Raw genomic sequence first — 26,345 nt, 5'->3', positions numbered from 1 at the left:
CAGCGCCGAAAGCTTGCGGAGCACGGTAGCAGACACGTGATTCCGTTCCCGTTCCTCTCTTCCTTTCTTGTAGCCGGGATCATCCAACTTGGAACCCGAGGCCCTCCTTTTCCTTTCCCCCCCCCCTCTAGAGTCATTCCTCCTCTCCAGCAGACTCAAGGCAGGACTCTCTTTTCCCCGTCTTTACTGCCCTTGGCTGCTTTTTCATCAGCATTCAGCACTACGTAACCATAGAGGGGCTCAATCGGTACATTGAGGATCCGTGATTGTTCGCGAACTATTCTCCTCCTTTCAATTGCATACCGCGCAATGCGCCATTTCTGACTATTCTAAATCGTTTTTCCAAGACATTCTTCGTCATACATATAACAATTCAGAATGAGCGTAATTTTCAGAAGGATCCAAGGTGTGTCCATGCAATTCTTCTTCAGTACTTTCCCCAGCCTTGTGCTTGTGTAGAGCTAATTGGCCCTGCGCGTCTCGTAGCGATCCAAGACTCGCTTTCCGATGATATCTTGATGCCTCTGAAGAGCTACAAGTATCAGAGCGTCGATAAGTCCTTTATCTCGAACTATATACTTAGGCACTACGTAAGGTTGCCCCTAAGAATCGCCTGCGCCCGCTTGTCTGACCCTCGAGACTTCACACTAGTGGAATGCATTTGTTGAGATTTTACCACTCTCGTTGGCCCCGAATATGGTCACCCTACTGGGTTTCCTTTTCATCGTTGGGAACGTGATGCTTATAGAGATCTATATGCCGGATCTTGTGGGCCCAGTAAGATCACCACCCTACAGTGTACCATCTCCTCGAGGCTGAACAGTTGTGTGCGAAGGGTCCTTCTTGGTTATATTACAGCTTCGCTTTTGGCATGTGGATGTGAGTTTACACCCTTGGTCTTGGTGTTCTAGTGTCACTGACCAGCGCAAGGTACTCCACTCTGGATAACGTCGATGGGAAACAAGCGCGCAGAACCGGCACCTCTAGTGGTTTGGGAGAGCTTTTTGAGTAAGCATTTTTGTCTATCTATGATATGACAATAGGGAACTAACATTGGGCAGCCATGGCATCGATTCGCTGAACTGCACCCTGGCTAGTCTGCTTGAGACGGCGGCGATGGGCTACGGTTCGTCGAAACTAGGTGCATATACAGCTCTGGTTCCGTGCCTCGCAATGTATTTCTCAACCTGGGAAACGTATCATACGCACACCCTTTACCTCGGTTACTTCAACGGTCCTACCGAGGGTCTGCTTATCGCGATTGCGATCATGATCGCGTCAGGTGTCTACGGGCCTCAGATCTGGTCCCGACCGATCGTTGAGTTCTTGAACTACCCGCAAATCTTCGGGAACAACTCCATGAAGGACCTGTGGATTCCCATTCTTCTTGGGTCGTTTTTCCTTGGTCATCTTCCTGGCTGTGTCCTCAATGTTGTGGCTGCGCGCCGGAAACAAGGCCTGCCCATTACCCCTATTTTCAAGGAATGGGTGCCCATGATCGTTTTCACTGGTTGCAACCTTGCCTGGCTTTTCTCTCCGTATTCGACTCTGCTAGCTCAGAACCGACTGGTTCTGTATTGCTGGACTATCTCCTTCGTCTTTGGGCGCATGACGACTAAGATCATTCTTGCTCATTTGTTGAGACAGCCATTCCCGTATTGGACGGTGCTGCAGACACCACTCATCGGAGGTGCTATCCTGGCCAACCTACCGCGTCTGGGCCTTCCGATGGTGAGCGCGTCTTTCGAGCTACTCTACTTACGTCTTTACCTTTTGGTAGCGTTTGTCGCATACATGCACTGGGCATTCCTTGTCATCAACAGAATCACGACTTTCTTGGGTATCAACTGCTTGACCATCCGACGTGACAAGTCCATCGCGAGAGAACAGGCGTATCGCGAGTTTGGAGAGGGCACACTTGCTCCTCTCAATCCTAGCGCCGATCCCAGCAAAGGTGGATACAAGAGCCATTGATCGAAGAGCTAAACGGTGAACTACAGGTCCTCAATCGCTTGAATAGACCCGTTCGAGGACGCCTTTTTCACGTGATGCTTCATCATTCTCCTCGATAACCCACTGTGGTGACAATACACAAAAAGAAACCCTCGGTCGAGCTTGTTCGCGATTTCCACGATTAAATGGCTGCTTGAACCGACCGACCGGGGATGTATAAAAAGTCCTGGCTCAATGATTTTCATGTCTTCTTCCATAATGTCTCTGGCCTACCGATTGATGAACTTATGACTACAATAAATGGGACACGAGGACAAGCAAGGGCTGGTGATGGACAGGTGTCAGTATATATAGATCATAGACAGTATAATATTAATGACTTGCAAAGGTTCACTTCATCGTCTGGTCGAGCCCTAGAACCGTTAGTCTTACTTTCGTAGAGACTCAACCCTTTTCTGGTATAATCCAAGACCTCGGTTCAATCCAACGCGATTATCGTCCCATCTACTAGTACGGAGTACACTTTACCTACCTAACCTTAATCCGAATACCTCCTCGGCAAACGGCCCTCTGATTCGTACTCTTCCCCTTCCCTTCAGATCACTGCAGACTCCAGACCCATTTATTCTCCGGCGATTTCACTCGGCCAACCGGCGATTTCCCCCCCAAGATGACCGGTGCCAGTGCCACCGACCGATAAGCAGACCTGCCAATCATTCTGATAAGGTTGATAAGGTGCAAACGATGGGGTTATACTTAGTGGTTATAGGGCCCTCCCACGCGCATGCATCCCTTGAGTAACCTCGTTCCCCCCTTCCCCTCCCCCTCCTCCTCCTTCCTTCCAAATTCCGAGGGGACCTCTATCTCCATCCTGAGTACATTAACTAACTCCCCACATTACGTCGAAATGGGTGATCCCAAGACGGCCGCGGCGCCTGTCCCGGCGCGACCATTTGACGACTATGGGGCCGGCAGCGTTCAAGTCCAGGATGCAGACGAGCTGCGTCTGGCACAGATGGGTACGTCTGGACTGGATGCGTTCTTCCCTCTGCGCATGAGGACTGACTATGTCTCGATGATGGCGATTCACAACTAACTTTAACGACATTCCTCAAAGGACATAAACAGGAGCTCAAACGCCATTTCTCGGTATGGAGTCTTATTGGATTAGCGGCCAATTGTACCATTTCTTGGACCGGTGGGTTGTGGTTGTCTTCCGTATTCCATGCATCTGGACACCAAGGCTAGCCCTATGAGTGGGAGTGGCGCAATTGACCTGTTGGCTGATAAATTCTCCTTTTCAATAGGACTCGGACTGGGGTTGATCACCTCGATCAATGCGGGAGGACCTGGCGCATGTATGCAGCTTTCTCCCCCCCGGCACTATGGAAGCAAAAGAGAAAGATCAAACCACATGAGCTAATGATTGAGACTCGTGTAGTGATCTACGGATTCATCCTAGTCTTCATCCTGCAGTGTTTCTTGGCCACGTCGCTGGCGGAATTTGTCTCGGCGTATCCGGTGGAAGGTGGGATGTATCACTGGATTGCAGCGATCGCCCCAAATCGCTATAGCGATGTGCTGAGCTTCGCAACCGGCTGGAGCACCGTCTTTGGATGTATGCAGAAGCCTCAATTTTCCTACAGCCCATTGTATGTACCAGACCCGTGCTCACTGCCTTTGATAGGGATCTTCACCACGGCCTCGACGAACCTGGTTTACGCGTCCAACTTCATGGCCCTCGTTGGGTTATATAAAAACGATTTCGTGCTGCAGCCATGGATGACGTTCGTGGCATATCAAGGGTTCAATCTTCTTACGTGCGCCATTGTCATGTTTGGGAATAAGTGGATGCCGGCAATCAACAAGTTCTCGCGTAAGTGGAAATCTTCGGCTGATGAAGTCCTCTGTGTCTTGCGAACGAACTGACTTTTTCCGCTCTGTTTCACGATCGATAAAGTGTGCTATCTTCAATTGGCTTGGCTTGCCATCCTCGTTACTGTGGCGGCGGCTGCCCCAAAACATAATGATGCTGAATTCGTGTTCCGCACCTGGATCAATGAGACTGGGTGGGAGAACAATGTCATTTGCTTTATCACCGGCTTGGTAAATCCACTATATTCTCTGGGTGGTTTAGATGGAATCACGGTAAGAGCCACACCCTGCCAGCTTGCCTGATCTAAGAAGCTTCTGGCTGACTTCTCATGGAAAGCATATTACGGAGGAGATGCCAAACGTACGTACTTACCCTCCCCAAGAGGCGCTGACTCCGTTGAATTGACCTCTCGCAGCCTGGAAGGAATGCTCCATTGGCTCTTGGTAAGTAACCATTATCCAACCCGAGATGATATCCAATATAGTCTCGCTGACAGGTGTTATGACTCCGTATAAGCTTGCACTCTTGGCATAGCTTTTGTGACCGGATTGTCCTATCTCCTAGCTTTGATGTTTTCGGTCCAAGACTACACGACTCTTGCCGACTCGCCCACGGGCCTGCCTCTGGCGGAGATCTTTCGCCAGGCAACCCAGAGCCGAGGGGGTGCTTTTGCGCTTGTTTTCCTCTTGTGGGTGGCAGTAGGCCCGTGCATGATTGGCTCGCAACTGAGTATGTGCCTGGACCTTGAAACCCCCCGAGTATTCATGTTAACACTGCATTCCCTTTGAACAGGCACGGGGCGAATGTTCTGGGCCTTCGCTAGAGACGGCGGTCTTCCATTCTCGAGATTGTGAGTCTTTTGATATGAGCCTTGTCAATCCCCAACAGCGAAGGGGATATATGCTGACGGCCACTGCAGCTGCTCGAAAGTCAGCCCTCGATATGGGGTTCCGGTTAACGCCCAGCTAGTTGTCGGCATCATCGTCGCTCTTTTGGGGTGCATTTATCTGGGCTCTAGCACGGCCTTCAACTCAATGATGAGTTCTGCAGTGTATGTGACCTTCACTCAGTCCTGAAATCGATCTTGGAAGCTCCAGAGCTGGTTTTGATATGATCGCAACGCAGGACGATCAACAACTTTGCTTATCTTGTGCCGATTTTGACCAACGTCCTGCTCCGTAGGCAAACCATGCATCACGGCCCCTTTAGCTTGAATTTTGCCATGGGGATGGCGGTCAACATCATCACGGTGGCCTGGTTGATTTTCGCCATTGTGTTCTTTTCGTTTCCTTATGAGATGCCTGTGACCGGTAAGTGAATGACCGAGTTGTTATGGAGAGGGCCTATGAAACATAGGGGCCCGTTGGCTGACAGTTAGCTGGAATAGCATCGAACATGAACTATACATGTGTATGTGTCGGTGGATTCTTGTTATTCGAGCTACTGTGGTGGCTCATTGCGGGCAAGAAATATTCGAAGCACATGCAAAAGGTAAAGGGACATGATGGCGATACAGCACACACATCAGTGGTTATTGCGGCCGGTGAGAAAAGCTAGCTGCGCTAGTTATGAGGATGTGTGAGGTACGACTGCGGATGAGGCCCACACGTCACGCTACTTCAATACTATAAGTGATGTGCGGCTGAATATAAGTAAACAGGCTCCAGGCCTCAATGCTTCCAGATCATGGGCAATGAGTAGCACGTGGAACGCATGCACCCCAGAGGTATAAGCTTCACTCTTCGGGACGGCGGCGAATGGTTGACACATTACTTGGATAGCCACACCGAGTTTCGGGGAAATATCACATGAGCTCCTAATCCCGTAGAGACTTTTCTGCAAAGTGATGGGTCAAGGCTGACTGTATCGAATTGATATAAGCCATTGCCAAACATCTATCACAGTGCATCCCCAATAGAGTCTGTGATATTAACTATGTCCAAGATAAGACGAAACATGAATGATTGTCATGGCCGCTAAGATCTCCACAGAAGTTTCTTTGAGTCGGCACAATGTGTTGAATGCAATATGTATACGTAAAAGGATATCTGCCTCCTCCCTCTGAAGACATGAAACCAGGGGCGAATAGGTAGTCATATTCGTTGACGTCGTGATTGTAATGGAATGGTGGTTGTTTATGGTAAGGGCAAAGAGCAGGATCCTCTTAGCACGTCCGCCCAAAAAGGAAATCCTTGACAATCGGAGAGCTAGAAAATTCAGGGTTCAGTAGAACGCAGCTTCGAGCCATAATGTCAGTTCTTCGCATTCGTGCACGGTTCTACCACCCCATGACGCAACTCACTTCAAGAAATATTCCAAACCAGCGCGACGCGATTCAAGAAATTTAGGGCGAAACTTGACTAAGGGGATCAGTGAGCTGATGTACTGTCTTATGCAGCTTGTGCGACACATACAGATTACGCTCTTAGGAGGTAAGGGAGGAAGGGCGTTTTTGGCATGCGGAAATGAGACTATGAGGCGTTGTCGCAGGTCGTCGAACTCCGAATACCTGAGCAGAATAATAAGTACTAAGCAACCTTGGATATAGGCGACAATGCGAAAAGCCTACCTCAAGCGAACTGTTATAGGGCCACCCTAGAGCAACTATTAGCACCTGACCGATGTTCCGCAGTGCTCAGAGTAGCAGCAGCGCATGTTTGGCACGCCCTAACTCACATCGAGTGTTTGGACCCTGCAGTTCCAAACTACGTACGATCCAATCCCCGTCTTTCCTTGAACGACAACATAATCATCAACTGAGACGCTCTTCGCCCACAGTCCACGACTGGTCTCACATTCCGGATCTTCCGTGTGGTCTTCAAGGGTAATAGCGGGGCCAGCGTCGAGAGAAATTTGGGAGATTCTGGAAGCAGCTCTGTGATGAGTCCAATATGGAGGGACTATCCCGGAAATCGGGCGCTCATTACTTGAGGCATCCCGAGCTTGAAGGAAAGGAGTGTCGTCGCCGTTGATGGGTGAATTTGAGGGAGATGTATTTGTGTTCGGGATGGTGTTGTCCGTGCTGGAGGTAGCCGAAGGTTCGGAGGAGGGTGAGTTTGGGTGCGGCGAAGGCACGAGGCCAGTGTCCTCATTCGCTGGCTCCATCCATCTAAATGTCAATCGGCAGATTTGGCGGAGACGATCCTGACTGTCACTAAGAATAGGTCGGGGTCAGGTCAGGTCAGGTCAATCACGATGCAAGCTTAAGGAGGAAAATGACCGGTAGCGGAGATTAACCCAGGTCAAGCTCAACGTCCACTAAGACTGAATAGAACAGCCCTCGAAGCTTTCCCGTGGTTCCAAGCAGAGGAAATGAAAGAGGGGGGAGAGGGTCTGTGTCCGTTCGGCGTACAGAATACAGTCAGATGCATGCCAGAATCACCGATGACCGGTCACAATAAGCCACGTCCAGGGCGTTATCCGGTAGGTAGACTAGTACTGTACGTTGGACGAACGAGGGGGAAGAGAAGAAAGTGCGGGGGAATTGAATCACGGGAAGAGGAGCTGATAAGAGAGTTGAATTGTTTCAGACCGTGGGACATACATACGTGATCCAAGAAATTCGCTTTGAGTGCCTAACAATTCAGTGCGAGCGTCATAAGTGTAAATGTCTATTGGTCTGTGGAACGGTTTCTGGTAGACAGCATGATGGATTATTGAAGCGGCGATCATCCTCGGCAGACTCCGACGGCGACGAGGACAACTGCCATGGCACCACCGGGCAACTTTCCCGCAGCTTCCATCCCGGACAGTCCAAGCCGCCTCCAGGTCACGGGACGACTAAGTTACTGCTCGAGAAAGGCGGCAAGTCATGTGAGCCTGCAGTTGGAGCCACAAACAAAGGACAACAAGACACGATTACACTACTCCGTACATTACTATGTATGTATTGAGTTTATTTGAGTTGAGTTGTGTTGAGTTGTGTTGTGTACGTCCTCCATTTATCCTCCATTTATTACATTACTGCCCCAGTCTTTGCCATCAAACGGTGACTCCCCCACTCCATTCCCTGCAAACAAGTCAGCAAGTTTGCAGACAGACTGGCTACTCCGTACACTGCGAAGTCTGAAGAGTGTCGGCGAGTCGGAAGAGCCAGCAATTGGAAACTAGTCCAGTGGATGGAGATAAATGCCATTTGTGGTTTAGGCTGCCTTCAGGGTCCAGACTAGAAAAAGCCAAGAGGGTCCGGCCCCAATCAGCGTGTTTACGAGAGATTCTACCCTTTTGCAACTGAGACATTTTGTCCGGATGATGAACAACGAAGACTCCCAAAAAAAAAACATCGTATTCCCCCTAGTAAGAGGCGATACTCGAAGGCTAGTCACCAGCATCTCACTGAAACATGCTCCCACCACTATCACCTTTTTCTCCCCCCACCTCTTCCTCCTCCTACTTCTCTTACAGCACTGCATATATCCTCAAATATCAGTATGATGGTCACGGATGCACCTGCAATGCATACAGCCAAGTGCCAGCCACTAGGGTCATAAACTAAAGATAGTAACTCCATCCCAGCCTGGAAACGATAAAAGGGAGGTTGTGTATGTACAGTACTGTATGGACTTCGTCCGTACTTACTAGACTGCCTAGACTACTCCGTACTCATACTACGGTAGTCTAGTCAGTTAGTCGTAACTTATCGGCTAGTGGCCCCCGGATCGACATACCAGGTTCTCTGCTCTCCTGATGCTGCCGGGCAATCTTGAGTCTTCTCCCTCTTCGCCCCCTCCCCTTCCCCTTCTCTGCGTTGAGGTTGGGGCTGATTGTAACATGCACTTCGCCCAGTCAAACACAAAACATCGAGGATAGCATAGCATAGCATGTTCCTGTTTTGCCCTCCTGGCTCTTTCCAGCCTATCTGCATAAACACTGGCATGGAAGGCAGCCGACTAGCTAACTAGCTAACTAGCCAACTAGCTTGCTTGCCACGGACCTCGGGGAAGTTACGGAGGAGACGAGGTTAACTTACTGTACTCCGTACTCATCTCAGCCAACTTACGACTAGGAAAATACGACCATCCAGCACTAATTACTACATTATACTATACTCTACCAAGTGCATTCTTGGATGGCTGGCTCCATTAGTATCCCGTCTGGAGCTTAATCAACACATAGCGTCGCCACCTCGACCTCGCTTCGCGTAACAAACCCAAGTGGCACGAGACAACATGTTGGACAAACTACATATACTGAGCCTCCAGCACCATTCCCCATTCCCCAATCCCCAATCCCCACCCATCTTCTTCACCCTTTGATCTCCTGAAATCATAAATCCTGAACCCTTGCCCCCCCGCCCCTTTCACTCGCCAGGACGTGCTTCACTGCCTTCGATCTAGGATCTCTCACATTGGACCCTGGCCCAGATTTGACATATCATTCTTGACCCATCCCATTACTGTAAGCCCCCTCCTATCTCTCTCTCTCTCTCTTGCTTGCTTGCTCGCTCCAACCCCTCTGGTCTCCATCGTCTGGCATTTCCTTCCGAAGATCTTGCTCAAGATTCAGGAGATCACCGCTGGGACCCTGCAGCGACAGGGACTCTATTCCGAAAAGCATCGTTCGTCAGTCACTAACCTCCCATTTGAAGCTGTCATCATGCATTTGTTGCATTCTGTGATTGCTGTCGCCTCCCTGGCCCTGTTTGCCAATGGACAGAACTCATCCTACACTATCAATGTCGATGACATTCCAATTGATACGAGAAGTATGTCGTCACCTGGCTACCATCGAGGACTATGCGATTGCCCGCGATACTGACTGATCGTTTTACTTTGATAAGCTCAATGGTGTAAGGCTCAGACTTCATCATGCCCGCTCCTCTGTCTCCAATTGCCTGGAACAACGAGCCAGCCAAAGGAGAATACCTGCGACCCTGTGAGTGATACCCTTCTTCATAATCCTGCAGGCTGAGCACGTCTAACCATCCGAGTCATTGCTCTCAGAAAACATTGCAATATGTCTGTGACTGCAGTAATGGCCTAAGCCCGAACTCTTCACAATATTCTCAGACGATCCCGTACTTCATGTGCACAGAAGAGAACAATGAGTGTGTCACCAACTGCAACGGCAATTCCATCTGCCAATCGGATTGTCGCAGCCAGCACCCTTGTGGTGCGCAGGACCCCAAGCGGGTGAATAGCACTTCGACATCAAGCTCAACTCCTGCTGCGACTGCTGCTTCCACCACAACCTCACTGGCACCCTTCACTGGTGTACCCGACGAGGGCGCAGCACCCCGATCATCGACAGACATGACTCAGCTTTACGGTCTGGTGACTGTTGTGGGCGCATTCCTGGCCGGATTCTCAACCTTGATCTAGATTCAACCCGCGCCGCAGGGCTCCCTGCAAATCCGCCGCCCCCGCCTGTCGCACTTCCGATAATGTGTGAGAATCATCTTGGTATTTTAGCGTAATATCTAATATGTGTCAGCTTTCGATTCTTGTCGGACATCGGCTACCGCTTTTGCTTTGGTGTTTTCCTCGGTTCACGATGCAGCGATTTCTTCCTTTCTCTTGTGTAATGGTTGTGCTACCGTTTATGAGCTATCCTCTTCCACGATAAAACAATGATGACCATTTATTTTCGCTCCAATCGATTCCAGCGCAGGTCAAAAACCATACTTCAGGAATTGGACCTTTCATTTTCAAAGACTCAAGATGTCTAACAAGATAGACTGGTTTAATTCAAGGTTCACTTACGTCGAATGCTTATGCTTAATTTAAACTCATGCCATCAGAACAATCCCCAATCATGAGTACTAATTTGTAATCCCTTGAAGAAAGACGGATCAAAGCTAGATCCAGTCACAGTGAGCTAGGCTCGACATGCCCTCTGGACACATCTTGCAAGGACTCTGCACTCTGAAGATCGATAGGACCAATAGCAAAAGGGATAGAGCTGGTAATAAGGATGCCATTAGACCATGATGACAGCAGGACACAACATGATCACAATTCTGGGGCTCCATCTTAAGCGCTCCATACATAGCATCTTATAGGGCAGTTTCCTTTTTGAAGGTAATGCCGAGTAAGGTAACCGGCGAGCTATACCAATGGATTTCGTGAGGGATTGGTCATGGTTGCAAGGCGGTGGCTCGGGCGGTATGCAGCGGTGCTGATAAGTCGGGCCAAATGATGCTACCATACTGATGACCTGGTGGGAGAGAGAGCAAGGTCAACTCACCTTCAATCACCCTCCACCACCAGCAGGAACGTTCATCTACCGTGCAAAAGACTCATTTCCTGCCTTGGGCTGTCTGAGATCATATCTATATGCTTTTATGACGTATCAACAACAGCCTGCACCGATAATCTAGAATTACCTCCGCTCCAGGCTCCGAATCAGCTCGTTCTCCACTTCACCCATCGCCTCGTGACATTCGCTGCTGCCTCTATTGCCCTGTTCTCCTCTCCACGACGCACCTTTTGGGCTTGAAACATCATCTCAGAGACCTTCCGACTCTGGGCTTGCTGCATACTGTCTTAATCCTCGGCAGCAGGGCTGACGCCGTGTCGGAGGGATGGAATACTTACCAACGGACGGGCACATCGAGCCCTCGGCCGCGTACATGGGCCAAGGGCCGGGTGGTGGTAATGTTGACTTGGATAGCATCGACGGAGGCCCGCTGGGCTTGAATGTCAGGGTCGAAGGTATGTACCACACGTTCTCGGTAAGCATGTGCTCGTTTGAACGCTAACCGTGAGCCTTCACACCCAAGATCCTCCGAAATTCGAACTGGAATCATACATCGCGAACTATACTGGTAGGTAAATACTGCTTTGCTTCTCGTCTCGTCCATCTCAAAGCTGACCGGCATTTTGGCACCAGGCCGGACCAGGTACAATCGACTATATGTCATCGGTACATGTTCGACCTATCTAGCCGTCGAGGCACTCAAAGCCGCAATTGCCGAAGCCAAAAGTGGCAAAGATGTCACCAGATACGAACGAGCAGCGCGGGCTCTTGCAGAGGTGGCGCCAAATGATCCCGAGGCTACACTTGACACGCACTGGGTGGACCACATGCAAAAAGTCGTCAAGGCTGAAACAGACAGGTTAGAGCATGAACTCAAGGGCTACAAGAACAACTTGATTAAAGAAAGCATACGGGTAAGGATGGCTGTCCCCTCGCCCCTGAGGATTCCGAGAGGAGTGGCCATACATGATTAATTGTGTTCTCTAGATGGGCAATGAAGATTTGGGCCAGCACTATTACCTCATCGGCGATCTTACGTCGGCATCAAAGGCATATTCTCGCATGCGGGATTACTGCACGACCCCGACGCATATCGTTTCGATGCTTTTCAAGATCATCACCGTGGCGATCGAGCGAGGCGACTGGTTGAGCGTGCAGTCCAACGTTCACCGATTACGCAACCTGCAATCAAAACAGGACGAACAGTCCAAGGTGCAGCCGAAGCTGTCCACCGCGTTGGGCCTCTCTCAGCTGCACTCGGGGGCTTACCTGGATGCAGCCAACAGTTTCCTCAGCACAGACCCGGGCCTCGGCGACTCGTACACCGAGGTGCTCACCTCCAACGACGTGGCCGTGTACGGCGGGCTCTGCGCGTTGGCGTCGATGGATCGCCACGAGCTCCAGCGCCGCGTCCTCGACAACAACTCCTTCCGCAACTTCCTCGAGCTGGAGCCCCAGATCCGCCGCGCCATCGCCTTCTTCTGTAACTCCAAATTCCGCTCCTGCCTGGAGATCCTCGAGGCCTACAAGGCGGATTACCTGCTCGACATCCACCTGCAACGCCACGTGCACACCCTCTTCACTCGCATCCGCACCAAGTCCATCCAGCAATACCTCATCCCGTTCAACCGCGTCACCCTGGATTCCATGTCGAAGATGTTCGCCCCCGGAACCCTGACCGGAGCCGATGCCCGCAGCGGCGGCCAGCAGCAGGCCGACCCGGACACGGACCTCACCTCGCCTTTCGTGCAGGAGCTGGTAGCGCTGATCCAGGACGGCACGCTGGACGCCCGCATCGATCTGGAGAAGAAGGTGCTGGTCGCCAATCAGGTCGACCTCCGAACCGAGTTGCAGGAAACCGTTCTCGATGATCTAGAGGATTACCTGCGCGAGGCGCACATCCGCTTGTTGCGCACCAACATCATTCGGGCTGGGTTGGAGGTCCGGGCTGACGACAAGCCCAGGGAAATGCGTGGTAAGAGGTCCGACGGGTTTGGATCCGCCACCTTGTCCCGGGGCGCGGGGTTGTTCCAATGAAGTCCTGAATTTTGGGGAGGGGTGGGGGGCGGGGGCGTATGTAGCAAATAGTCATTACTCAAGCCAAGTGATCAATGGTGCTACATCACTCGTACTCCCCTCTTTGCACGGGAATAATGTTCTCTCCGTTTAATTCTCCGGGGCTCCTCAAAACACAATTTAGCCTCAGAAGTTGCGACGTGGCGTCTTCTGCTGTGTTACTCGCATCCCCTTCTTTCCCCCGTGTAGTGGCACTTGATGGCAGATAGTGGTAATGACATTATTCTAAAGAGTAAGCGCACAAAGTGACATTGTACATGAACAACAGGTAGCGTCATCCTCTTCCCCTCTCCCTGCCTTCTTCCCAATTCAGCAAGCTCGGCCCTTTGCACAATCGTCAAATCTTTCCCGAATGAAAGCAAGCCTCTATATGTACACTGACCGGTCATATGTCATAGGTCATAGGTTGAACCGGAAAGGGGGTCTCGACCGAAAGTGTGGAGTGGAAGCCTGGCTTAAGCCATGGCCAAGGCCAGCATCATGGCGGCACCTCCGGCAACCCAGCTGCCGGTGGCCAAGGGCAGAGCACCATTGTCGGTGCTGCTGGCGCTAGCACTAGCAGCAGCGGTGCTGGAGCCGGAGGCATCGGAGGAGCCGGAAGTCGACTTGGCGGACGAAGAGTCGGTGGACTTGCCCGAGGCGGTGCCGGTGCCGGAGGCAGTGGCAGTGGCGGCGGCGCCGGACGAGGAACCAGTAGCGGAGGCAGAGGCAGAACCGGTGATGGTGATGGGGATGGCGGTCAAGGGGGTGGTGTAGATGGCGGAGGAGGAGCTGGGGCCCTCGGAGTCGCTGGCGCTGGTAGTGCAGCTCAAGTAGGTGGTACCAGTGCGGGTGCAGCCTTGGGAGTAGGTACTGGAAAACGGTGTTAGGTGAAAAGAAAGCTTGGTGTATAGAGCAAGAAGGGCCACATACGTTCCGCGGTAAGACAAGCCCATGCCGTAGGTGGAGCTGCCCACCGTGAGAGTGTAGGTGTCGTCCTCAATGTCGCAGCTGCTGTCGTCATCATCATCGGAGGTGGCAGTAGCAGCGCTAGCAGATGAAGTCGTGGAAGCACAACCCAGAACAAGAGTGGTGAGACTGCCACCAGTCTATTTACAAGTAATCAGATATGTTCTGGACAGCCGAGACACGGGCAATGATCTGTAAAGGATTCCATGACATACAGTTCCAATCACTTTTCCGGCAAGCCCAACATCATCAGTGTCGGGCAGATAGACGTTGATAATGTCATCGGCAACAACGGCCGTAACGGAGGCCAACAGGGCCAGCGAGGAAGCAATCTGGAAACGCATGGTGGCTGTGAATTGGAGATTGGAAATTCCGGATGTAGTGTTATAGAGCAGGAGAAAGGTGGGAATCAAGATATTTTATATGCAAACAACGGAATACAAGATTCTTTTTGGGTGCAGGCTTCAGGAGAAAGGAGAACGACGCTATGTGCAGTTGGAATGCTGGGTATGGAAAGGGAATTGTTGGGGGCGAAAAGGCGCGCGAGGGCCGTTTCTTATAGATTTGTCCCAACTGGTTCCCTCTCGCTGGTGCGACAAGTGCTGAGCCTCGTCGAGGGCTGTTGTGAACTGGTTGGGAATGGCATGCGATGTTTGCAACAGAACGAGACCCTCTCATTTGGGGGCGGCAATCCTCGTGGGAGGTTCAGCTCACTGGTCGGACCCTGGCCGATCGCCAATTTGGGCGTGGAGCCATGAAAGCCATAAGGCGATTAGAGTTGGTTCGACGTGATCCGGTTTTCCGATGGGCGCAATGCTGTCTCGATTTAGCCGCATGGGGACGTCCAGACGAGCAACCAAATGATCGGTTAGGGAAGTGCGAGCACAAAATTAGAACGATGAGCTTCCATGGTTCCTGGTACTGGTAGAATAGCTGACTGAAGTCACTTGGTTATCCACCGTTAGAGAAGCCGGCAAGAGGCAAGAAGTGAATCGCCAGGAACTAAGCTGCCGCTAAGTGTTCACTAACGCCGGGAGCGCATTTGGGGGCTGAAACCATCATTTCGCGAAACTCGCGCATGAATCGGACCCCTGCTTGTCAAGTGGGCTGAGGCACTCAGCCTTCTTGTTCGCGGTTTATGTGTAAGCACTAGAGAGTAAGAATCAATCATTTCTGTTCGAAGTTTTCATTGCGGACAAAGAAAGTTCCCCCGAGGAAAGAAGGGCTTGTGGGTCGAGTCGCTGACAGGTCCGTCCTGGACTCTAGCACTCCCCGCTCAACCAAAATGTAGAAAATGAGAGAAAATGAGATCGTCGCAGCCCCATACTTTCACTGCCCAAGCTCCATCTGCCGCCGCCATCACCGACTCGCCAGTCTCCAACCAGCCATCTAGGTTGCTAGTCTAGCGGGTCTTCGAGTGCCTAACAACCCCACAGGCTATTCCCGCCAAGAGCAAGAATCCATTGAAGCTTGCTAGGATGTAGAACGGAGCCCCCGACGAGAGGACATCGAATAGCAATCCTCCGACCTTGGTCAGGACCAAAATGCCTGCGCCGCCGTACAGGGAATACACTCCAGCGATTGAACCTTTCAGGTGCGCCAGGGGCTGCTGGTTTTGTTCCGTAGCTGAGGTCAACAGAGCCTGCTCCTCTTGGTCGCCTTCAGTCTCATCGGCCGACAACAGGTCGTCGTCGGTCTCCTCGCCATAGAGAGTGGATGGGGAAGAAGCATATCCATCTCCTACCCGACATTGAGCACTCACACGGAGTATTCCAGTGCTGAGAACAGACAAGCTGCAGACAATGGCCCCAATTTGACTGAGCCCAACCAGCCCCATCACAACGAAGACGCCAGGACTACCGTGAGGCTCTCTGAAGTCCGGACTTGGAAGCAGCGCAAATGTGATATAGCCGACCACCCCTGCCACACATGCCCCTAGCAAGGGCATCGGATATTGCCGCGACCGCTCTGATATATACCCAAAAATCGGCGCCGCCACCAACGCGATGAGCTGAGAAACACCGGTCAAAATTGAAGCCAGCACATAAGCTTTACGGCATGATTGCTTGACAGCATCGGAGCCCGCTCCATCCCCGTTGTTGCCCTGGCATAGACCAGACTGTCGATAGTAGTGATTGACCGCTAGGGGAATAAATAACGAGATTCCGACAGATGATGCCCGAGCCACGAAACCGCCCACATAGCCAAGGAAAATGTCGCTGTTATGGAATCCTAACATCAGCGCCGCGCCAAGCTGCTGAAAGTACGGCAAGTGTCGCTTGCTATAATCGGTATCTCGGTAGTCACTCGCACAAGTGTCCTCCGGCCTTTCATGTCGGCCCCGAGCCCATAAAGAGCTCCAGGCTTTGCCCTCCTCCCCGGGAAGGTGCCTCAACCCTACAGAACAGAAGACAGCAACCAACAGAGACACGATAGCAACGACATAGTAGCTATATTGAATAGATTGAGGTGGTGAGACTCCCCTCTGCTGAAGTCGAGATGGCAGAGGTAGAAAGACGAGGAGGGCAACTAGTGCACCGCTTCCAGCGCACATTCCAACATATCCAGCTAGCTTGGAGGACGGCGCTTTCTCAGCCACACGACTCGATACGGTGGGCTGTGACTGTAATGATGGTCCGACCACAGCTGGAAGCACGGCCGTGACCATGGTCGATACCGCTGCGCCTCCAAGACTGAAGAGCAAACGTCCTAAGAGAAGCTGAGGATAAACATTTTTTGCTTGAACAAAAATAACCAGTGCGATGGCGATGATTCCATAGCCAGCCACGCAAACCTAAAACGGATACATGTGAGTAATTGTAGCAGTGCTCCTAGGAGAAACAATGAGGTTTTAGCAGCACCATAGAAGTACACTCACATTACGGACTCCAATTCGATCTGAGAGCACTCCCCAGAGGGGACAAGCAACCAAAGCGAGCAGCTCATCTGCGAAGCCCAAAGTCCCGACAGCATCGCCTTCTCCCTCGTCAAGGCCAATAAGTTCCGTGACAACAAAGGAAACAGACGAATTGAGGAAAACTAGAAATGCAATTGAAAAGGGACAAACTCCAAACAAATATGTGCATATTTGCAACCGATTAGCGGTGAAGATTGGTGTTCGTTGAGATGCCATCCTAGCCATGGTTCCAAAGCATGTCTCGAGAGATCAGAGGAGTGGAGTGTGTGTAGTACTACTCAAAAGAGCATCAAGGGCAATCTTCCTCTTGGTATTAAAGGCGCACGCATACACACGTACACAGTCGTTCTCTCTGTGAATCAGTCCTCGAAATTCGAAGCCCAGTTCTCTGCCGTCAGATTTGCTACCGTTGTCTGTAAATTCTGTGAAACATTGAACATAGACTGACTTGATAGACCGGTCTGGTGGTGGTGCTACTCCGGAATGTCTCGCAAGCAGTCACATGACCGCGCGTCGGCCCGGTGGAGCGCTGGTCAGTGTTTCCAAAGGTAAAGAACAAGTGAGGTGGAGCTCGGTTTGCCTCTCACAATGACTCGGTGAGTCTCTCTTCAAAAGTTCCTACTGAGTAATAGTACTGTGCGTACTCAGTGTCACATGTGCCTTCCAGTTAAGATGCAAATAGAAATCAAGTCCACAATTGACACCAAAAAGGCAAGCTGCCATGGAAGTATGGATGAATTCATGCTGATAATCAATGACGAAATAAGATCATGGCCGTCAACTGTAGTTAGTCAGCCGCCGCTGAGGTAAGTTGTCAATTCACTAGATTGGCACAAGGCGGTGACGGCAGATGGTCAACTGGCATCACCGACCGCGGGCGGATTGATTGCCGATTGCTCCAGCTGTCCAGAACTAAGTACTGCCTCGCCCATCCTCTCCCCTCCCACGCACGGCCTTCCCCTCCTCCATCCTCACATAGCTCAATCAATGTCCTTCTAATCTTCGCACTCTCGGTCTTTTGCTTTGTGTCCTTGCCAATGACTGGGAGTTTGTCGTTCACACCCGTCAATTCCTGGCCATGAGGTTCGCCGTCTACGCCGGGGTAAGTTAGCTCTGTTCCCATAATGCTGCCCATTTATGCTCAGGCTGATCCGCTTGAATCGCAACCACAAATAGGCTTCGACTGCCCTGGCCACCGGTGTGTTTCTGAAAGCGCTACATCAAAGGGCCAACTTCTATGCCGCGTGTGTATATCTTTCGCAGAGTAGCGCAAATCTTATGGTATAACCTCTGCCCCTCCACTCCCAGGCTGCATGGCTGGTCACGTTGCGTCCCCAAGCGCACAGGAGAACCTATCACTGGAATTCTGCGCAGACTAGGCTAATCGACTTTTCCCAGATCTTGATGAACGTATGCCTTCTAGCCGTTGGGTTCTTCCTCTTTTGGCTCCAACGTCTCCTCTATGGACCGCTCCGACCCATTGAGACTGAACAGCTATATGAGAAAGCATGGTTCGCTGTCACTGAAACGTGTCTGGCGATGACGATCTTTCGTGGAGAGCTAGGAGGGTGGTTTCTGGTCATGTTCGTTTCTCTGCTCGTGGGCAAGGTCTGGGGCTGGATCGGAGAGGGCCGCGTAGAATACCTCGAACAGCAGCCGCCTGCGAATCCGCGCCTGTTCCACTTCCGGCTCGCTCTGTCCTTGCTTATATCAGTCCTGTTCAACGTGTTCATGCTGAGATACTGCGTTCAGACGGTTCTTGAACAAGCACGACCCGACATGATGGTCATGTTCGGCTTCGAATTCGCTGTCCTAACCATTCTGTCAAGTTCAACCGCCGCCCGATATTCCATATCTTTGGTTGAACTCTACATCACCCACCGGCAGTTGAAGGCCAGGTTGGAAGAACGCCGTCAAGAGATCCGAGCTGCGCGGGATGAGGCCCTGCGACAACAAACCGAGTCCGCAGAGACAACCGCCTTGCCTGGTTTACCGGATGAAAACGATGTCAACGAGATGGAATTGGACGTGCCCGGGTGGGAAGAGAAAGGCCGGTGGATTTTCTACCTTGACCTTCTAACAGACTTCCTCAAACTTACGGTGTACCTGACATTCTTCGCCATTCTATTCACCTTCTATGGTCTGCCCATCCATATATTACGCGACGTTGTTGTTACGATCCGGTCGTTCGGACGCCGCATCATGGACTTTGTCCGGTATCGTAATGCGACACGTGACATGAACGAGCGCTATCCTGATGCTACCGCTGAGGAGGTCGCTCGGGAGGAAGTGTGCATAATTTGCCGCGAGGAGATGACCCAGTGGCACCGGGCTGGGGAGAGAGGGGAGGGTGCACAACAGCAAGGTCGGATATCTGACCGCCTTCGTCCAAAGAAGCTCCCCTGTGGCCACATTTTACATTTTGCTTGTCTTCGAAGCTGGCTCGAAAGGCAGCAGAATTGCCCGACTTGTCGACGCCCAGTCGTTGCTCAGCCCCAACCACAAGGACATGGCGACGTTGGCAATCGCAACCCAGGGGGCGATGCTGGTGGGCAGCAAAATCAGCCTTTTGGTAATCAACCATTCGGTCGAAATGCGCCAGTGGAGGGATTACCGCGAGCCCGAATTTATCAATTCGGACCTTTCCGAATCGGCTTTGGTGCAGGAAGAGGCGATCTTTTCCGCAATCTTCAGCAGCAAATTCACCAGGGAAATGTACCATTGCAGCAGCCAAACGATGCTATTGCGCCTAATGCTCGACAGATAGGGTTCGGACTTGGGTTCGGGCAACCGCCGGCGACTCCAACAGTTCCAAACCCGGCTTCGAGTGTGGCTCACGTACAAAATCAGTTGCAGCAAGTGGAACAGCAGATCCTGCAAGAAATCAGCAGCCTACGTGTCACAACTCAACAACTTCAACTTGTGAGAATGCTGCAAACGGAGCTGCAGCGGCTCCGCAGCCTTTCCGCTGAATCCATTGAATCTCAACAGGGTCTCTCGAGTTCTGCATTGTCAAATTCTGTGGCATCCACAGCCGAGCGTCATCGCTTCGTGTCAGATCCTGAAACACCTGCCATAGGGGCTGGGGACTCTCGACTACCAGACGGGTTAATTCTTCCTGGCGGCTGGTCTCTGATACCTCTGCACTCGCCTGGCCAAGGATCTACACCAGTGGATAACCCCTCCATACCTACTACTGCTTCAGAGACAATCATATCCCCCGCACCTCTCATGACCGAGAACGAATCCCACAATTCAAGTTCGGTCCAAGAGACCCCGGCTGTTCCGGGCCGCTCCGTACCTCAGGATCTGCCGAACTGGCATTCTGCCGCGACTCCTGTATCAGCCCAGACTGGTATCGAGTCACTGTCCCAGCAATGGACCGACCTGGCCTCCGAGACACAAGCTGACGATACGGAACGTTCCGAGCGTGAGCAGGGGTCGGGATCGTCGTCAGGATCGCCGTCAAGAGGAAAGGCGCGGGTCGCGACAGTAGAGGATGTGATCGATGACGATGACGAGTAAAAATAGATACTCACTCCCCTCCCCCATGTCATAACCTCTCCCATATGTCACCCAGTACACATCCATTCTACCAAATCTACTCCGTTCTTGGCTTATGTATCATCATAACGGTGTTGTCAACATCCCCCCATTCTTCTTCATAGGATGTCCTTGTTTTCTGGCGTTTTCGAAGCGATTCATATTCATACCCAGCTACCTCTCAGTTCCGATTTTTTGCCAAGTGCCTCCTGTCGGAGTCGACTTATGTTTTACTGCTCGTACCCTGGCACATGAGTCTTCTTTTTGTATGTACAGATCCGGGATGAAACATTTGTGCGGTTAACATTGCTTTGCTAGTAATTAGTTGTTCATTGTGTGCGCGGGTTCGACTTCCTGCATTCTGCCCTTCATATACTCGTACATCGCAGACCTCGGGACGACGATCGACAATGTTGAAATAAAGGTGGAGACACCGAGGTGCAGCTGCAGCCTGTGGTTCGGGCGGCAATTGGTCGGAGGGGAAATCGCTGCCTCGCATCTAGACTTCCGTCGAAGGTATTGTGTACAGTACAGTACTGTGGTAACTAATAAATCAAGGTGCTACCATGGTCAAAGCAGATGATTTTTACCAAGGGAGTGAGGAAGTCATACATACTCACGTAGTACGTAGTAAATGCGACGCGACTGACATGTGCCGATCTGGGGAGGAAAGAGGGTTCAATCGTCTAGCGGTACTCCGTATCTACTCCGTACAATCTCGTCGTCAGCCCCGATTGCTGACGCCAGCTCCGCCTCCGCCCGCCCGCTCTTCTGCGCCATCATTTGCGTATGCCTCGTTCTTCCAGCCCGGTTTCATGTTCCATTCTGCCTCCAACCCACCAATCCTCGTTCGTGTATGCAGTGACCACTCCACGATCGCCTGGATGTCTTAGGGTCGTCTTACATCTACTTTATTCTTAGACTACCATAATAATCTTGTTTCACCCTCCCTGGCTCATGGGCCATTTTCGTTGAAGTACGGAGAACTCTGTTGAGAGAGACAACTTCCCCCCCCCGTACAGTACAGACCGACCTGCCAGCTTCTCGCCGCTGCCTGCGATCGCGGAGGTTGTTTTCCCACCAATTCAGAGTCCTTGACCACAACATACTCTTACTGTCTTCAAAGCTCTGATCCATGGCTATTATCTTTATCGTGTAGCCTTCCGGCCCTTCTTGTGAGTAAAGAGTGCGGGCCCCGGTGCCTGTCTGCATGGTCTGGAACCAACTCAGGCACCAAAAGCTTAAAACATATCCGTCCGCCACGCCTTCTGTCTCTTCCGATCATACTTACTGACAAGCCTCCCAGTATCGCATTGCCCTAGTGTTTTCTCCCTTTCACTACCCGCTCCCATTCCGTGATCGATGATCTCCTCACGCCGCCTGGTGCCCCTTCTCGGCTTCGCCTTCATCCTCTCAGCCCTGTTCGCCTTCTACACCCTCTCCGCACAATGGGAGCCAATCCCGCAACCCGTGGGCTTGAACAGGCCGGTCGCAACACCCTCGCCCACACCATCCTTGCGTTATAATCTCACCCGGGTCTCTGAAGAATCTCCCACACGGACGCCATACGCAGCCAAACCACGCTTTGCTCCTGGTGTCCCTAAAGCACCTGGCGCGACGTACAGCAAGATACTAGTTGTGCCTCAGGCAGAGGGGGAGGACACCACCTGGATCGAATTTGAATTGCCAGACTGGCAGTCGGCCGTTTACGCCGTAAATGATCCGTCGGCACCTTTGCATCCACCCAAAAACAAAGGACATGAGGTGATGGTCTACCTAAGCTACATCATCGAGCACTACGACAAACTCCCAGACATCATTGCGTTCATGCATTCGCATCAATTCGCATGGCACAACGATGACCTCTTCAACGGCGATGCGTCCGAGTTGCTGCGGCGTCTGAACCCGGCCTGGGTTATCAGGCAAGGTTATGTGAATCTGCGCTGCACTTGGAGCCCCGGTTGTCCGGATTGGTTGCACCCTGGCACCTTAGTTGAAGATCAAACCAAACAGGAGGAGGTCATGCTTGCTCGAGCCTGGGGGGAGATCTTCCCCGATGACCCGATCCCTGAAGTCTTATCCCAGCCCTGCTGTGCTCAATTCGCCGTCTCGCGCGAGCGCATCCTAGCTATCCCCCGAGCTCGATTCGTGTATTTCCGCGACTGGATGCTCCGGACTGAACTCAGTGACTACATTTCCGGTCGCATCTGGGAATATCTGTGGCAGGTCGTTTTCACCGGCGAGAATGTTGTTTGTGTCAAGGAACATATCTGCTACTGCGATGGATTTGGGATCTGCTTCGGTGGTGAAGACGAGTATAATGATTTTCGCGACCATAATACGGCTAAATCCGAATTAGAGGAGGCACTTCAGGGGTGGTCTGTAAGGGCAGACTTGATTGAGCTCACTCGGATGCATGGACACCTGGGCGAAGAAAGCCAGTTAGACTTTCCCGAGCCTGGAAAGGATATCACTCTGGAAGAACAGCTTGAGCTCGAAGAAACACTGATCCTCGAGCTATTCGTCAATGCCACCGACCGAGGCCAGGATCCTAGAGCCCGAGCTGCGGAGGTCGGGAGAATGTGGAAAGAAGGAGATGGTTTCTAATTTGACGGAGACTCGGCACGTTGATGCTCGGTCATCACCTGCATCCTCCTTGTGCGCGGTTCATTATGTGCTGACATGGATACGATAATCTGCTCTTCATTTATCTTGATATTTTTTTGGCTGATACGGTTCTGGGATACTGGCGAATCATGTTTAGATAGTTATGGCAAGCGTGCGGTTCCAATACTTGTATCATCTGCGTCAATTGATCTGTGCACTTGGGCTGGCTCCAGATTGCCAGATCCGCAGAAGAAGATTTTCAGCAAATAAAATGAACTTCTCCTGAGACTGAGCGAGCATGCGACGACAAATGGACGGGTGAGTGTCATACATATGGTTACTACGTAGTGACGGTATACTAGAGTCATGTGATCTCCGATGCTCCACCTTCCACGCTAACGCGGTGCGGCAGTCGCGACGGCCTCTGTCCGTCGTTCCCTGCAGAGTTTGCACTGTCTGTCCTTCCTTCAAACCAGCCAAACAGCGTCATCCTTCCGGATAGCTTCATCGATCATCGCGAGTTGCGCACGCTTGAAGTCCAGTGGGAGCTGAGCTTCCCATTCAGTTGACGGGCCTGTGGGTATCAGCGCGCTATTAGGCTGTCGTACCCTCCCTCAGGGCTAAGCTTGCCCGCAAGGGTCCCTCCAAATTCAAATCCGCCTAACATAATACCCAGGACACTGCGCGTGTCCACGCTCCGGTTGGATTGATACTAGATCCTTATGGTTTTGCTCCCATTATCTTACCATTCAACTATATTGCGGTCTGCTTTCTTCGAGGCAAATTGCGACAATAAACTACTAGGCTGTGTATGCATCATCGTCTCTTTCTCGGATCCGTCAATTCACCGGCGCGCGCCTTTCGCTTTCGCCTACGGAACGCTACAACAGTCGCTTGATAAGTCTTGGCCAAGGAACTCAAACAGTACAATCTTGTCGGACAAGCTCTGTGAGCCCATAGCGGCAAATATAATCACGCTCGCTATATGCCATCATGACTTCGGCATCCACCCCAAGCCACCATCAGCCGTCAACTTCGGCGGCCGAATTTCCAGCTACCTCAACCACGACTTCGAATGTCGAACCTAATGCGCACCTTGGAACGAGTGGGTATGCACCTAGCGAAAATCAACTAGCTGGGCTGGTGGAGGCTGCCACAGCGGCTGCAGGACAAGACGTCTCGGAATGGGCTGCGGCCGCTGCAGTCGCCGCTGCGGCTGGGGCGGCTGGGAATACACATCACCTAGAGGGCTATGGACCGGACATACATATGGATGATGACAGCTTTGCAGACACAAGCTTTACCGCTGGAATCAACGGCGGGCGGGCTCTGCGAGGACCCGGATCAGCCCCGGTGAATGAACACGCTCAAACCTCTGGGTTGACCCGAGTTGGCACAAAGAAGAGGAAGAGAAACGAAGATGCTCTCGATCCCGCATTGACAGGAGGAGGCCATGTCGGCCTAGCAGGGGACCAGCAATCTCACCACCATAGTCACCACCCACAACAACATCCGCAGCAGCATCCGCAGCAGCATCCGCATCATTACGGCGGTGATGGGCTGGATCTTCGAGGCGCCCCGCAACAATCACTATCTGAAGCTCGGGCGGTGGGCTTGCACTCGGCAGCCGCCCTCTTTCGCCAGCCCTCCAGTAACAAGAAATACACTCGTCCACCCATGTCAAAATTGTTCTCCTCCCTCGAGCTTTCTCCAGAAAACTTCTTGCATCTTCAAGCAGCAGCTAAAGCATACATGCTTGATGATCGTCATCCTGAGCGCCGTGACTGTGTTGGTCAACGCGGCAAGGGGGATACAGAGATGGTCAAGCTGCGGCTTTGGAATTGCGTACGTCATTTTCTCGAGGGTGAGGGTCATGGCGAGCGGTTCTTTGGAGAAGATGTGGTCAATGAAGGCATGGGGCCCAGGGCATACATCTGGCCCCGGGATCAACAGAAAATCATCTCATTGGTGATACCCTTGTTGCGGCGAATGGTGACGAACGAGCGACAGCGTCAGTATGCTGTCGAGACGAGGAAAGGCGGCGGAGCGGAGGAGCGACGGCGACGGAAGACCGAGGACAGCCTGCAAAATTTCAATGCGCACACGCCAACTGAGGACCATCTACAACTGCATACCCAGCATCATCACCATCAGATCCACGATGATTACACTGCAATGCAGACCCCGATGTCAGCGTCACAGCCACCCATGGGGTCCACCTCGCAGGCCGTGGATCTGGGATTAACAGAGCTTCTGTTGGACGGATACACCACCGACTGGAACGCATTCGCTAAGTCCTATGACTCGTACAATCAGAACTGCGAACTTGACAATCTCTGGTACCTATCAGGCCTACAGCAGCCGGACTGGCGGGGCTTGGTGGCTGCAGTCGATAGCCATTACCAGGTCATTCACAATGGTGGCTATGAGTGTCCTCCACAGTGTGAAGATGGCAATATACAACGTATATTAGAGGCTAGTGCTACTTCTGACTTGCGGTGGCGGATCGGCGGTAACATTCCACAGCCCGCGAGGAACGAATTGTACGTCGCCCGACACTTCCCACTTCTTCCATTATCGTACCATGCTAATAGACTTTCACAGTGCAAGTAGCATTACTCGCGACGTCTCGCGCATCATCCGTGACAATCTTGCTGTGAAGCACGAACCCCATGCTGCATCCCACGATCAGGCGTCTGTGTCACAACCTCAGCACTTCCCGCCTGCCAATTTACCACCGATGCCCGGAGCTGCCTCTGCCACCAGCAATGTTAGGCCTCCTTCGTCGCCCATGTCTGTCTCTCTTCGTATCAACCTTATCCAGGACGGCAAACGCACACATTCCCGACTTGATGTGCCTGGCAGCCAGTGCCCTGACCTCGAGACGCTCAAGCAAGTGATCTCCCGCCGGTTTTCGGGTCAGCTGCCGGGATTTTCATCTGAGTCAGGCTTGGACTCCGCTAGCGGCTGGGTCGCAGGGGTCAACTGGAAGTTCAAGGTATGGCTACCGGATGGAGTAACAACAGTACACAATGACGGCGACTGGACCATTGCACTCCTGTCCGCGGGAAATGTGGATTGGATGGACGGGGACCTGAGAGTCTTGGTTGAATTTGAGGAATCATCTTGATAGCAGGTATGCTTGCTGTCTAACGACCTGTTATGACTTGACGCGCATCAATTTTCTGCAAGGAACATTTTCTGCTGGTGAGGCTGGGCGGATTTCCT

The 26,345-nt window shown here is 51.9% G+C and overlaps 9 protein-coding genes across 9 annotated transcripts; 6 read left to right on the top strand and 3 right to left on the bottom strand.

Annotated features, from left to right (window-relative positions):
- The first annotated feature begins 107 nt into the window (after window positions 1-107).
- BO86DRAFT_389783 (sn-1,2-diacylglycerol cholinephosphotransferase) lies at window positions 108-2,346 on the top strand. Its single transcript, XM_025672223.1, has 6 exons — window positions 108-406; window positions 487-590; window positions 652-777; window positions 836-879; window positions 931-1,008; window positions 1,062-2,346. The coding sequence occupies exons 1-6, from the start codon at window positions 379-381 to the stop codon at window positions 1,972-1,974; spliced, it is 1,293 nt and encodes a 430-aa protein (XP_025526955.1). The 5' UTR covers window positions 108-378; the 3' UTR covers window positions 1,975-2,346.
- Window positions 2,347-2,522: 176 nt separating this feature from the next.
- BO86DRAFT_389782 (putative choline transporter Hnm1) lies at window positions 2,523-5,640 on the top strand. The gene is made up of 13 exons (XM_025672222.1): window positions 2,523-2,972; window positions 3,071-3,151; window positions 3,261-3,311; window positions 3,395-3,571; window positions 3,641-3,829; window positions 3,914-4,101; window positions 4,166-4,189; window positions 4,245-4,272; window positions 4,346-4,558; window positions 4,622-4,679; window positions 4,749-4,880; window positions 4,955-5,139; window positions 5,217-5,640. Exons 1-13 carry the CDS (start codon window positions 2,861-2,863, stop codon window positions 5,384-5,386), a joined length of 1,608 nt encoding a protein of 535 aa, XP_025526954.1. The 5' UTR covers window positions 2,523-2,860; the 3' UTR covers window positions 5,387-5,640.
- Window positions 5,641-5,993: 353 nt separating this feature from the next.
- On the bottom strand, window positions 5,994-6,934 carry BO86DRAFT_400266 (uncharacterized protein; the record flags this gene model as incomplete). The annotated part of the gene is made up of 5 exons (XM_025673698.1): window positions 5,994-6,066; window positions 6,132-6,189; window positions 6,244-6,338; window positions 6,399-6,424; window positions 6,506-6,934. 5 exons carry the CDS (start codon window positions 6,932-6,934, stop codon window positions 5,994-5,996), a joined length of 681 nt encoding a protein of 226 aa, XP_025526953.1.
- A 2,174-nt stretch (window positions 6,935-9,108) lies between these two features.
- Window positions 9,109-10,552, top strand: BO86DRAFT_340149 (uncharacterized protein). The gene is made up of 5 exons (XM_025669036.1): window positions 9,109-9,226; window positions 9,417-9,533; window positions 9,609-9,703; window positions 9,772-10,213; window positions 10,262-10,552. The coding sequence occupies exons 2-4, from the start codon at window positions 9,425-9,427 to the stop codon at window positions 10,147-10,149; spliced, it is 582 nt and encodes a 193-aa protein (XP_025526952.1). The 5' UTR covers window positions 9,109-9,226; window positions 9,417-9,424; the 3' UTR covers window positions 10,150-10,213; window positions 10,262-10,552.
- Window positions 10,553-11,399: 847 nt separating this feature from the next.
- BO86DRAFT_314820 (COP9 signalosome complex subunit 1) lies at window positions 11,400-13,063 on the top strand (the record flags this gene model as incomplete). Its single annotated transcript, XM_025668065.1, has 4 exons — window positions 11,400-11,481; window positions 11,550-11,594; window positions 11,660-11,940; window positions 12,014-13,063. 4 exons carry the CDS (start codon window positions 11,400-11,402, stop codon window positions 13,061-13,063), a joined length of 1,458 nt encoding a protein of 485 aa, XP_025526951.1.
- A 494-nt stretch (window positions 13,064-13,557) lies between these two features.
- Window positions 13,558-14,394, bottom strand: BO86DRAFT_379882 (putative GPI anchored glycoprotein; the record flags this gene model as incomplete). The annotated part of the gene is made up of 3 exons (XM_025670693.1): window positions 13,558-13,954; window positions 14,015-14,190; window positions 14,266-14,394. The coding sequence occupies 3 exons, from the start codon at window positions 14,392-14,394 to the stop codon at window positions 13,558-13,560; spliced, it is 702 nt and encodes a 233-aa protein (XP_025526950.1).
- Window positions 14,395-15,452: 1,058 nt separating this feature from the next.
- On the bottom strand, window positions 15,453-17,183 carry BO86DRAFT_314574 (putative MFS transporter; the record flags this gene model as incomplete). Its single annotated transcript, XM_025668050.1, has 2 exons — window positions 15,453-16,844; window positions 16,929-17,183. 2 exons carry the CDS (start codon window positions 17,181-17,183, stop codon window positions 15,453-15,455), a joined length of 1,647 nt encoding a protein of 548 aa, XP_025526949.1.
- Window positions 17,184-17,873: 690 nt separating this feature from the next.
- Window positions 17,874-20,816, top strand: hrdA (E3 ubiquitin-protein ligase HRD1). The gene is made up of 3 exons (XM_025672221.1): window positions 17,874-18,069; window positions 18,144-18,248; window positions 18,366-20,816. Exons 1-3 carry the CDS (start codon window positions 18,046-18,048, stop codon window positions 20,490-20,492), a joined length of 2,256 nt encoding a protein of 751 aa, XP_025526948.1. The 5' UTR covers window positions 17,874-18,045; the 3' UTR covers window positions 20,493-20,816.
- Window positions 20,817-21,872: 1,056 nt separating this feature from the next.
- On the top strand, window positions 21,873-26,247 carry BO86DRAFT_314663 (DUF3431 domain-containing protein; the record flags this gene model as incomplete). Its single annotated transcript, XM_025668054.1, has 4 exons — window positions 21,873-23,109; window positions 24,062-24,065; window positions 24,224-25,660; window positions 25,722-26,247. 4 exons carry the CDS (start codon window positions 21,873-21,875, stop codon window positions 26,245-26,247), a joined length of 3,204 nt encoding a protein of 1,067 aa, XP_025526947.1.
- Window positions 26,248-26,345: the final 98 nt, after the last annotated feature.

The sequence above is a fragment of the Aspergillus japonicus genome (genome assembly GCF_003184785.1).
Source record: "Aspergillus japonicus CBS 114.51 unplaced genomic scaffold BO86scaffold_29, whole genome shotgun sequence".
NCBI lineage: Eukaryota > Fungi > Ascomycota > Eurotiomycetes > Eurotiales > Aspergillaceae > Aspergillus > Aspergillus japonicus.
Note: the sequence above shows the minus strand (reverse complement) of the source record. Positions and strands in the feature narration are given on the sequence as shown.

Bases quoted from the DNA above. Each gene is read 5' to 3' on its own strand.
- BO86DRAFT_389783 (XM_025672223.1), top strand. From the start codon at position 379: ATGAGCGTAATTTTCAGAAGGATCCAAG. The intron at 407-486 runs GTGTGTCCATGC...CGCGTCTCGTAG, and splicing joins AATTTTCAGAAGGATCCAAG to CGATCCAAGACTCGCTTTCC. The intron at 880-930 runs GTGAGTTTACAC...GACCAGCGCAAG, and splicing joins TTCGCTTTTGGCATGTGGAT to GTACTCCACTCTGGATAACG.
- hrdA (XM_025672221.1), top strand. From the start codon at position 18,046: ATGAGGTTCGCCGTCTACGCCGGG. The intron at 18,070-18,143 runs GTAAGTTAGCTC...AACCACAAATAG, and splicing joins GGTTCGCCGTCTACGCCGGG to GCTTCGACTGCCCTGGCCAC. The intron at 18,249-18,365 runs GTATAACCTCTG...GACTTTTCCCAG, and splicing joins AGAGTAGCGCAAATCTTATG to ATCTTGATGAACGTATGCCT.
- BO86DRAFT_340149 (XM_025669036.1), top strand. From the start codon at position 9,425: ATGCATTTGTTGCATTCTGTGATTGCTGTCGCCTCCCTGGCCCTGTTT. The intron at 9,534-9,608 runs GTATGTCGTCAC...TACTTTGATAAG, and splicing joins CATTCCAATTGATACGAGAA to CTCAATGGTGTAAGGCTCAG. The intron at 9,704-9,771 runs GTGAGTGATACC...CATTGCTCTCAG, and splicing joins AGGAGAATACCTGCGACCCT to AAAACATTGCAATATGTCTG.
- BO86DRAFT_389782 (XM_025672222.1), top strand. From the start codon at position 2,861: ATGGGTGATCCCAAGACGGCCGCGGCGCCTGTCCCGGCGCGACCATTT. The intron at 2,973-3,070 runs GTACGTCTGGAC...CATTCCTCAAAG, and splicing joins GCTGCGTCTGGCACAGATGG to GACATAAACAGGAGCTCAAA. The intron at 4,881-4,954 runs GTATGTGACCTT...ATCGCAACGCAG, and splicing joins TCAATGATGAGTTCTGCAGT to GACGATCAACAACTTTGCTT.